Raw genomic sequence first — 12,745 nt, 5'->3', positions numbered from 1 at the left:
CATATAGCGTGATTACGAGGTCAAATTTTCACAAACTCAAAATATTAAATCAGAGCGTATCTTGGAATTAAAACGTCGGATGTTGTCTTCTAAGAAGTCTATTGTGTCTGGTTTATCACCATAGATATGGGACGTTACAAAGAAACTAATCTAATCGGATTAAATCGCATGCATGAGGTTGCTAGTTGTCATGTCCCTATTATTGACATTATTCGTTCAAACACTGCTCTTCATGATGAATTGCAAAACCAAACTGAACACAATATAACCGATAGTTGCCAAATCTGCGATTAAAAATGTAGAGTTTTCAATTTAATGTTCGCCGTCTCTAAAAAAGCCGCCTCTAAAAACACCCAGTTATAATTATCTTTAAACTCAATTAATCTGTTATCGTTATGAAGGACGCACTAAAAGTAATGCCTCCTATTTTTCTTCCGTATGACTGGATCAGAAGCAATCGCACAGTATATTTCTATTATGACTAAACTTATGCATTTATGATCTGAAAATTTCATATCTCTACTGCAGATATTTACGGTGTGAGACTAAGAAAACAACGCTGCCAAGGACGTGTCTTGGAAGCAGAGATGCGCCATTGAATTCCTCCATGCAGAAAAAAAAATGAACCGATCAACATTCACTCGCTTATTAAATGTTTACGAAGTCGATGCAGTTGATGTCAGCACTGTTAGGGAATGGGTTCGTAGATTTCAGATTAGCGACAGAAATGACAAAGCTCGCCACGAACTTTGAGGACTGGGTCATCAAAAGAGGTTGGCAACGGTGCATTAAAAATGCACTATGTTGAAAAAATAAACATTGGAGCGCAAAATGTCGCTGGATTTTATGTTAACACTCCCGTCTCCGTAACTCTTCAACGTTTACGTTTTTGAGGTCAAATTAGGAGGGCTTGCTTTTTGAACGTCCGTCCTTTATTCAATTATTATTAAACTAAAATTAATATGATTATCATTATACTAAACTAAGGAATTAATTGTTAAACTTAATTACTTTATTAAAAAAGTTTGCTATTAAACTTAAATAAAATTGTTAAATAATAATATTAAACTGTATAAGTTTAAATTACACCTAACTAATTTAGTTATCTTTCTACTTAAAAGGTTTCCATTATACGTAACCTTCTTATTTCCGTATAAACTCGTTCCTTCTTAAAATCTTAAAACTAATCTCTCTCTCTCTCTCTCTCTCTCTCTCTCTATATATATATATATATATATATATATATATATATATATATATATATATATAAAACAGTAGATGTATGTATGTGTGCGTGTCTTTGTGAGAATCTTTAACCGAGAAACCCACTAAACTACTGGTGACATAACTTAGAAATTAATAGAAATTAGTAAACATATAGCAAGGGTAGTTTATAATCAGTATAATCTTTGTTTGGATGAATGAATATTGCGTACAGGAATATATCGGAAAGTTGAAATGCAAAATGTTATTTCGATTTTCAGACATATTTCTATTATTTTTGCGCAAGTGCAAATTCATTCATAGTTTGCAATGGGCAGATTTTAAAGCTTTTTTTTTTACATATATCTAGAGAACGTTGGTGGAGCACTAAATGCGTTGGCTACGATTCTAGCTGATAATGCTCAAGTTATTTCTTTTAAAACTTATAATCAGCAATCTCTCTCACTCTCTCTCTCTCTTCCCCTCTCGCTCTATATTTGTTATTTGTCTGTCTATGTCTGTGTCTGTTCTGTGCCTCTGTCTCTCTTTCTCTCTGTCTGTCTGCCTCTCTCTCTATCTCTCTCACTCTCTCTCTCTCTCTCTCTCTCTATATATATATATATATATATATATATAATGTTGTAAAAATTGAAAAATCATTAAACATTTTGTACATTTACCTTAGTTTATTTTTTATTTTTTTTAACGCTTCGTGTGCGTGTCACGTTGGTACAGCGGTAACGACACCAACTTTGAATGTTACAGTATTGGTTTCGATTCTAACTGATAGCACCCAAATTCTTTTTATTTACTTTTAAAATCACCACTTTGTAATGTTATATACGGAATCTGGACAAATTAAAATATCATATTTAAGCGTATTTTACGCCTAACAATGTATATATATATATATGTATATTATCATTTTCTTCCCTTTATTTTAAGTACATCATGACTGAATAATTCGTGACTTTTCTCCATCTCTTCCGGGCACCATCCCTGTTTAGTGAGATTTACGCAAGCCTTATTTTTTTACAGATCAGACACGTATAATATGGATGGTCAACCTTACATGTAACATTTTTCCATCTCTTCTGAACATCCTTCCAATTTAGCGATACTTAAACAGCAGTGACAATGTGGCTATCGACGTAGAATATTATACACTCTTTCTAATTGTGTAATATTTCAGAATTATATCAATCTAATTAAATTTATTCTTTTTTATTTAGTCTTCTTTATTTTTATTTATTCTTCAAACCGCATAATTTGTGTTAGATATATCATTCGAAAACGGTGAGCGATGATTTCGTGGTTAATGACTCTGGATGATATTTTGGGAGTCATGAATTATTATATAAATTAAACCAAATTGAGATTGATAGGCGATTGGCGATCGGTCTCGATAAAACTACCCTGTAAATTACCGTGCACCTGCCTTCCTCCCTTAACCGCACACATTCGCCGCCATAGAAAATAAAGTTATAAAATTATACTTTTATACACCAACGATCTAATTCAATAAACGTCAGGTTGGAACTTTTATTCGCGTCTCAGATAAACCTAGCCAAGGATTTAATAAAGAGATGAATACCTACTTCTCGTTGTATAGCATTTACAACCGTGTTAGTTGATACGATGTTAAACTATTAAGGTTCTGAACAGAGCTGAAAGGGAGAAACAGACCAAATGTCAAGGTCTCATGTATGATATGAAAAGAAACTGGAATCTTAGGGAGATAATAATCATACAAGTTATTATAGGTGCCACGGCGCTTATGAAGAAGAATCTGAACTCCTACCTATTTAATATTCCTGGTGAACCAAGTGCAAAAGAGATCCAGACAATTGCACGTAAGGGAACGGCGAGGATACAAAAAAGAGCTCTCGGTTGGTTTCAATAATAATCAGGGGTATGTTGGCAGCTGGTTTGGCTGCCTCATACCCAGCATTACAATCTTCAAAGAAAGGAATTAAAAAAAGTGATAATTATGATTAATTACTAATTAATTAATAATTAATACAACACATAGATTGTATATTAATTTATTTGCAGGTCCCGGTTCCTATAACTTCCAAGGGATGAGCTCTGAGCTGATAAAAAAGGCCTACATGGAGAGTACTCGCCGTGGGGCATTTGGTTCAACGGCGGCTCGTAAGATAAATTTCACCAACAAGGATCAAACTGAAATACCGGGCCCCTCAGATTATAAACCGAAGGAGAAACCGTTCCAAAATGTCTACAAGAAACTGACTTCGTCATTTGCATCGACATCTCGACGGGAAAAGATTCCAGTTTCTGAGGTGAGTTAGATGTCTTCCTAATCGCAAACCTCATATATTTTATAAGTTTATATTTTGGCTGGCATCGATACTATGTAGAAACATATTTACTTCAAAACATAACTCACCTTCCGTACTGAAATGGAAAAACGTGAAGAAGAATATTAAATTAATCGATACGAATATTAAGACAATATGAATTGCTGCTATTACGATTACTACTTAAATTGCTCGTCTGAGCTTCAATCTATTGTCGCCCTCGCCAAACTTTCAGGAAAATACACTTGTTAAGCTAAAACTACTATCAATAATTTCCCACACTCTTTAACTATGCCTAAACCTAAACGTAGATTACATGAACAAAGCTTATTTCTTAGAACTGCACGCCTGTGGAACTCTCTTCCGTTTGCCTGCTTTCCAGCTGGCTACACTCTGATTGTCTTCAAGTCCAACATAAACAAATTCTTGATGAACCGTTCCCCTAAGTAATCCAATTTACAAAATTTCCAATACTTATGTTTACTACTCTATAATCACATTGACTTATGTATACCCATTAACCCGTATCCTTGAGTGGCTTCCGGGCCTTGATAAGTGGCGATTCCTGTGAAAAAATATGCATAAATAACAATAGTAACATCAATGGTAACAATACATTATATTCTCTGGTTCATTGATGCATTACAATATGCATGTAAATTGTGTCTAGTTTTCCTAATTTTTATTTCTAAAGGATAAGCATGCATACATACAGACACACAGTTCTCTTTCTATATATACTTTATTAATATTTTTTATATATGAAAATTCAGTAATCACTCATATACCAATAAAATTAAATTCAAGGAAAGATAACTGAATTAGTAAGCTTCAAGATTATCAGATTTTATAACCGAGCAGTCACATAAGATTTTCACAAAAATCAAGACAATAAAGATCAATATGAGAGCATTAAGTTGTGTATTTTCATATTTCGTACAATTGTTTTGTGACCATTCGGACAATTTCAAACATTATGTCATTCGAAAATTTTACCCCAAAACGGTCTCTCTTCAGACGGTTAAAAACATTGTTTAATATGCATAAAATAACACGTTTTGAATCGCAAGAGATCAACCTACACCTGTTTATATATATATATACATATATGTATATATATATATATGTGTGTGTGTGTATATATATATGACTATTTCATTTAATTACATAAATTAATATATACCAAAATATTATTGTATGCTAAAAATTTAAGTATTTACTTAAACAGTGCTCAATACATAGGTAAAGCTAGGTAGTAAGTTATAAAAATATATGTGGCAATTAAGCTACACAGAATCTTCAGCGTTTCATTCACGCTAGGATTCGTCAGACTTTTATAGCTTATATAATAACAAGCTGAACGTCTGTGTGTATGTGGTCACAAATACGCTCCTATATGGTTGACTATTTAAACAAAAAACTGATTACATATGCTGATAGAAGATGTATCGATTATCAGGAATGGGTATGTTTGATCTGGCAGAAGGTGGTTCATAAAAAATGTGGGGTCTGTGTTCGCGCCTGACCCCCAAAGTATGGAAATAAAGAATGAAAAAAAAAGTTTACAAGGGTTTTTGATATAGATGTACATAAGAATACTTTGATAAGTATGTTTCAACTTAAATAGGGATGGTATAATAAAATTGTGTGGCCTGCGCTCGCGCCTGTATTCCATGGAAATATGGCACAAACTTTAACAAAGACTTTTCATATCTATTTGCTTAAGTATACTTTGATAATTATGTTTCAGTTTGAAGAAATATGGTATAATAAAATTATTGGGTGTTCGTTCGCGCCTGATCTCCATAGAATGTAAATATGTCACAAAGTTTAACAAGGTGTTTTTAAAATAACACCTTAACTTTAATCTTAATTCACGTTAGCTTTTATTTATTTTTTAGTTGAAATATGGTATAATAAAATTATTATAATAATAATAAATTTTAGTTGAAATATGGTGTAATAAAATTATTGGGTGTTCGCTCGCGCCTGATCTCCATAGAATGTAAATATGTCACAAAGTTTAACAAGGTGTTTTTACAATAACACCTTAACTTTAATCTTAATTCACGTTAGCTTTTATTTATTTTTTAGTTGAATCATATTGTGTCGAATAAATTCACCTCATTTTTAAAGTGACAGCCAAAAAAAAAAGTCGGAACTTTACACAATTCTCGACACAAATTTTGCACAACTGTTTTTTCCTTCTCCGCTTGCACGTGACAGTCTTTCGAAAATATATAAATAATAAAGAATAAGAACGTTACTTGTTATCGTGTCAAAAGAAGGAAAAATCCTGCACACGTGATTACGTGTCTTTTTAAAAACATTTGCATAACCTTTTTATTTTTATTTATATATCTGCTTAAGCTTTTTTTCTCAGTGTACTAGAAGGAATTTAGTTGATTACAACCCTTTTCTGCGTGTTCTTTACATTATAATAGTACAACCCTGAATCCGACGGCGCAATACTTCACCGTTCAATACTGTAAAACTGAAACGAAGCAGTTCTGCTTGAAAAGGGTGCTATTTTCTTCTTAGTCATATTTATATCGATTCTTTGCTTTAAAAAAATAAAGTAATTACGTGTTTACTTTTTTAATATCCCATTTTGCTGTTTCGGATTATTTTACTAAAGTAAGTAAAGCTTCATTATTTTTCAAAACTGTTTTTGTTTATTTGCTTTTCGATATTTCGTCGATATTATTTAGTAAGAGTGTTTAGCAGAAAAGCCAACAATCGACTACAAGAAAAAATATACAAGAAATAAATGTTACCATAGTCAATAAAAGTACAGTTCATGTTTTTTTTGTTTTGAAATAGTTTTTAATGCTCTTTATTTGAAATAATTTCAGCGAACCGAAATTAAAACAAAATTTGAGGCGATAACTACTTTAATGAATTTTTATATAAACTACACAGGCCATAATCGACTATTACTCAAGCACAAAATAACGGAAAACATTAAAATATGTTTAAAAATATTCCTTACGTTGACGGAACTCTCTTAAATTGTTAACACAGAATGCTCAGGTGCCGCTCCTTCAAATTGAAAACGGGGCTCTCCATTTCAACGTCGCTGCCATTTTGACTTTATTTTTAAAACCGTTTCGTAAATAAAAAAAAGCATTTTTACAAACTACTTAAAAATACAAACCAATGAACTTTTCTACCATAAAAGTAACTTTTATTGGCTATTGTAACATTTATTTCTTGTATATTTATATTATTATATATATAACATTTCCTCTTTGTAAGGAAAAATCATTTTGTTGGTCAGTCTTGGCTACGAATGGAAACAAAGTTGATATAAAAAATATATTTTCGCGAAAATTATCATTACTTTCATCATATTTTGCTTAGGGTAACATTTTTGAGTATCAAAACCTATCTCTTTACAACGCTCTCCTTTTTCATAACCTATCATACTTTCATCAATCACAGTCCATTTTCTGTAGGCTGTTTTTGAATCCAGGTAACGACGGGTCCTTCTGCTAGTATATATATATTTCAGAATGTGAGAGATTATATAATTATTTCCAAATCCAAACACCGTCGCAACTCACAAGAGCCATGACAGCCAACAATCCGGAAGTCCAGGACTTGAGTTTCGCCTGTAATTTGGCTCATCAGTTTGACATTTCCTACCCGGGATTCGGAACCCGAGCCTCTCACATGCAAGGCAAGCACGCTTCCAACTGAGCAAACGTTGGGTGATTGCTCTCTTTTTTTTTTTATTACATTTGGCTTTGATGTAATCCGGATTCACTTGGTCACGAAGGATAGTTTTCCCTACATAACACAATTTTTTTATGAATTCAATTGTCAGTACGCTGCTAGCTAAGTGGGTGGAACCTCATTAGGATTACGGACACGCATTAAGAAATATGTACCGAAAGAAATTAGATTTTCACGTCGCTTTTACCCCTCTTTTACCTTGGAATCTGCCGTTGGCTAACACGTAATACATAAGCTTGTGCAAATGCTTATAAAACAGACTATTTTACTAACTTACACCGGGCTGAGTCTCAAAATAATTCAAATATTTGAGACAGTCTCGATTTTTTTCACGCAGACCCTCTTTCTTTCGACAGTATTAATTTATTAAATCATCGGATTTTCTCGGAGATATGTTTAAATCATTCGCATATCCCCTCCAATTTATAAATACATCATATATAATCTATATATCTATAAACGTGAATGCGTCTGTGTGTGTGGCTGTCCGTGTACATTTCCGTACACAATAACTTTGTCAATTGTCAGTCTACAGACTCTAAATTTGATATACCGGGTATTGAGATTTGGGAAAATCTTTGTAATCAATTTTCGGACAGAAATTTGGCAATGAAGGGGTCAAAGTTCAACGATTTGAACTTTGAGAACTCTACCAAACTCGTCCTTCAATTTTGGGTCTATACACTTGACATTTTAGATATAGGTTCGTTAGCCATCTCTATTTTGAACTGGACACTTTTCTACAGGAGGGGTCGATTTTTTTGCCGATATTTTCGAAAGTCATCTCTTCTTTACGATTGTCTAGCCTTAATTTAAACCTATGTTACTTTCGGTTTGGCGGTGGTTGTAACAGCAAATACATTCAGCAAGCTTTTTAATCAGTTTTTTGGACGAAAATTTTGCGGCTAGGAGGTCAGATTTGAAAGAGTTGACTTTTGCAAGCTCTATCAAACTTGAAATTTTATTTGCAGGTTCCTTGGACATGGATCCAACATTTTAATTTGATTTGAGCCCAGAACAATAAATGTAGAGGGGTCGAATTTGGGGTGAGATTTTTAAAAATATTTGACCTCTCAGGCAATTTTTGTTCTAAACATTAGACATTTTACATACGTGTATTCATACACAGGGCAAGCTTTTTAATCTGTTCTTGGCCGAAAATTTTGCGACCCAGGGGTTATAGTTCAAAAGATTTTACCTTTGTAGTCTCTAGCTAATTATTAAGCCAATTTTAGGTTTAAACATTTGAAATTTTACATAATGGGTAAGCAAGCTTTTTAAGCAGTCTTAAGGCGATAATTTGGCTGCCAAGGGGTCAAAGTTGAAAGAGTCGACCTTTGCAGGCTCTACCGAACTCCTCCGCCAATTTTAAGTCTAAAGTGAAAGTCTGAAATTTTTGATAGAAATTACCTGGACATGAGTCAAACTTTTTTAATATAATATATATATATATATATATATATATATATATATATATATATATATATATATATATATATATATATATTTTTTTTTTTACTATAACAATTACATAACTACAGACACTAGTGTTTCATCCTTTCGGGAATCTTCAGTGCAAGATGTCACGATTAACACCAGTCGACAAACTCGAAGTCGGCCACACGAGCCATCTCTGGCTCGATTAGCAAAGACCGTATCCATTCGGCTACAATTAACTGCGTGAAATAATGTTGAATTTAAACATTTTAATTTTAAATGTTCTTTACGTCAGTCAGTGATCTAATCGTTATACGAAGATCTATGCATCAGAGCTAAATTGACCGACTTTAATTCAAGTGAAAGTGGTCAACGATAAGAAACGATTTCTTAAAGGGGCTGTCATAATATGTGTGTGTGCGTGTGCGTGTATACATAGTTATGAACAGTACATAGGGCCCGAGCAAAGCCAGGCGGAAATGCTAGTATATATATATATTATTTTACACGGATTCTCATTCGCTTTTTTAACTTATATTCCTCTTTCTGTGACAATTTCTTTTTTTTTTTTCACTCATGTTTTCACCAACGATTAACCTCTGATGAGATTTTTTTAAAAAAGAAATGCGGTTATTATGATTTTTACTGTGTATTATTTTTAAGCACTATAAAAGTTTTGTAACGTTAAAATGTTATATACATATTTGCCCATTGCTTAGATTGATTTTTAAAGGTCTCGACTCCCTCCCATCTATTCTCCCAGCTTGTCAATGTCAGATGGGTTCCTATACTGTATGAATAGAAAAAAAAAACACCGTTTCCTATTCATTTCTATCTTAAGATCACTAAAATCTAAAGGAGACCCATCACATATAATTCAAGCATTTCTTGTCTAGACGTAAGCGAGATAACAAGTAGAAAACATATTTTAATTACGAGCACGTAAAAAAAATAAATAAATAAATAAATAACATTGCTTGGAACGCATATGGCGACCCTTTTCCTGCCGGCTCTAGTGACTGGCAAAGTTGATGCCTAACTGAAGATCGAGTTCAAAGGGTCTCTATACTCGTTCACTTGAAAGGTCAGTTGATAGTGAAGTATTCAACAGAACAATAAAGGCAGTTGAGCAGTTTTAATGATCACACACGAAGTGATCGGCGCCCTTTTCGTCGGCTAAGAGCGGTTTTAAAAGCTTACTTTTTTTTCTGGTTTCTTCGTTTCGCGTAAGGATTATTTTGTCCTTTACTAAAAAGAGCGTTGACTTTCCTACAAACTTATATTTGATGTTTTAAGAGGCGAAAGGGATTAAAACCCTCTTAAGGGGTCTAAAAAATTCCACGCCCTTTCATAATTCTAAACCAGTTTGTACATTAATTGCCGTCGTTAATTATTAGAGACATTTTAGATATGATATGCGTGTGTATGTTTGTGTGTTTTTGTGTCGGTTTATAACTATTATATATTTATATATGCGAATGATGATTATAATAATATTAATAATAATAATGATGATGATAATAATAATAATAATAATAATAATCATAATCATAATAATAAGTAAGCATTTTAATATTTATATCAAGATGACCTGCAAATTAATATTTAGATTTAAACCATAAATTATGGTTCACTGCTTGGCTCTAGCGTAATGCCGTTTCCATGGACACACACGGGCTTAAATGCCACTCAAAACCCGTTGTCGTATCTGCTCAAGTTCTGGTTCGATAAAAATTACATTTATTAACAAAAAAAAAAGAAAAAATGGGGAAGAATATATAAACATTAGTTATTAATATAAGCAAATAATAAGTCCTGGAATATCAGAATTAATAGTTAACTAATATAAACACACCACCCGCATTTTTTGCCAGCCTGGTAAGCTTATGTCACTTCCCTTTTTTACGGTACGATCTTCTTTTGTAGTATGTTTGAAAAAGAGTTTTTATTCTCGTAATATCAAAAACATTTATCGTCCAGGTTATCTCAGCAGTAAGTCCATATTTACTGATATATATGACATGTATAGATTTTATAAAATGAACAACAGCTTGCCTGTTTATTTTCATATGCCACATCAGATGATATACATACATATATATATATATATATATATATATATATATATATATATATATATATATATATATATATATATATACTAGACTACCCCTGACCTGTTGGGTCAGTATGTTATATTAGCTGTGGAATTCATGTATGAGCGTGACACTTGTGACGTAAAGAAAAAAGTATTTTTTTTACATAACAGAAACATATCTATGAAAGTATATTAAAATGAAAAAAAGAACATATATAGATTTCTATAAGTCGTTCTGTTTATTATAATTGACTATATTTGAAAAAAAATACAGTTACTGAATTATAAATGGTTGGCCATACTTATGTCACATCAGATGAATACACCGGTGTCCTATATATATATATATATATATATATATATATATATATATATATATATATATATATATATATATATAATTTGTGTGTGTGGGAAAAATATAATTATTCAATTATATTTCACACTTTATTTATACAAATCCTTTAATTTATAAAGCTCAGTGTAATGTTCCGAATCTTCAGTTCTTCGCGAATAATCGTGTGTACAATTTGCAATTATTGTCTTTATAGACACACGGCGGTGTTAATCAAAGAACTTATTTATTTAGCCAATCAACTCTGGTTTTTTTACTTTCTTACTCCTGTTGCTGACCAGAGTATAAATACCCTAACTCGCTACAAAAGAAAATAATGAAACGAATGAAATGAAGGAACCAATAACTCAATCGCGGGATGAAATAAACATGTCGTTTATTTTCTGTTGAAAATAAAATGGTTTAGGTGTAACACGTGTTCATTCAGGCGTTGACGACTACATGCGTGCAAAAGAAAGGGATGAAGTCGAGGGCGAGAAATAGCCGTCCCGCACGTAGAAAGGAAAATAGAAAAAGGAGTGTTTGCTTCAGCAAAACCGTGCGTTCATGATAGCAGTCGTCCACGTGGAAAAGTCTTCAAACCAAGAGCTATGGACGCCGAACTTGCCTGGTTGATGAAACCAGGCAAATGGGAAGAAAGAGGAAGTTGAATAGTGTTTTGGATTTTTATATCGGGGCGAGTGTTCTGACTGCGCATGCCTGGAATTCCTTTCAGGGGAAGTGACGTTTCGCCTGTGTGCGTACTTGTGCGCGTATGTGTGTGTGTGTATGCGCGCGTGAATGTGAGTGTATATATGTGAACGTGAATATATGTGCGTGTCTGTGCGTATGTGCGTGCGTACATGTGGGTGTGTATATGCGTGCGTATGTGTGTGTATGTGCGTGTGTATATGTGAGGGAAAACATGTTCGAACACTCCTTCTACACTTCTCAGCATCCCTCAAAGACTTCCTGACTTCTTTGAATGTCTTTTTTCACTCCAATACTGATGATCGAGTCATGCAATATGGTCCAAAAGCAATCTGGAGTATTCTACACGTTTCTATGGAAGTTTTCAAAATTTAAAATAATTTTATTGCATATTGTTTTTAGAAAAGGTCCTGATGTCCAGATTGCATTTTGAAATTCATCAGCTGTGACAATCAAGTTTTAGTAAGGTGTATTCCAATTCCTTCTGTAGCTGTACATTATAATGTGAAACCATAAAAACTGGTCAATCATTACCTAAGATGTATAGCAATAATATACTGAATTTCTAGGAGTCTACGACAATTTAAATGCCTTTACAAAAGAGTCTGGAAAGTTTTTGAAGCCATCTAATATAAATAACTTATAGCATAGAACATTTTTCCAAAATTACTGGATTCAGCATTAAATGACCCGAAAACGGTTGGTATACAACACAACAAAAAACACACCCGAACGCTTATCTTCTACATGTAGAACAAACTGCTTTTCACTTAAATTGTTAAAGTCTCCCAGGGATGTGATTTCTCTGTTTTATAATTCAAATCCTGTTATTTAAAAAAAGAAAAAAAAAACTTATTTTTGTCAAATCGCTAGAACTTTGCTTCGTTTTTTTTTTTTTGGTCA

General features: G+C 32.8%; 1 protein-coding gene across 1 annotated transcript in view; it reads left to right on the top strand.

Annotated features, from left to right (window-relative positions):
- Positions 1 to 12,745, top strand: part of LOC145265676 (sperm-tail PG-rich repeat-containing protein 2-like) — a 1,924,518-nt gene that overhangs the window by 838,399 nt on the left and 1,073,374 nt on the right. Inside the window, exon 9 of the mRNA XM_080121737.1 lies at positions 3,259 to 3,506. Coding sequence (XP_079977863.1) covers positions 3,259 to 3,506 — 248 coding nt within the window. The remainder of the gene's footprint in view (positions 1 to 3,258; positions 3,507 to 12,745) is intronic.

Source organism: Euprymna scolopes, chromosome 40 (assembly GCF_053919585.1).
Source record: "Euprymna scolopes isolate OS-2025 chromosome 40, ASM5391958v1, whole genome shotgun sequence".
In the NCBI taxonomy this organism is placed as follows: Eukaryota; Metazoa; Mollusca; class Cephalopoda; order Sepiida; family Sepiolidae; genus Euprymna; species Euprymna scolopes.
This window is presented reverse-complemented; position numbering and strand designations above follow the sequence as displayed.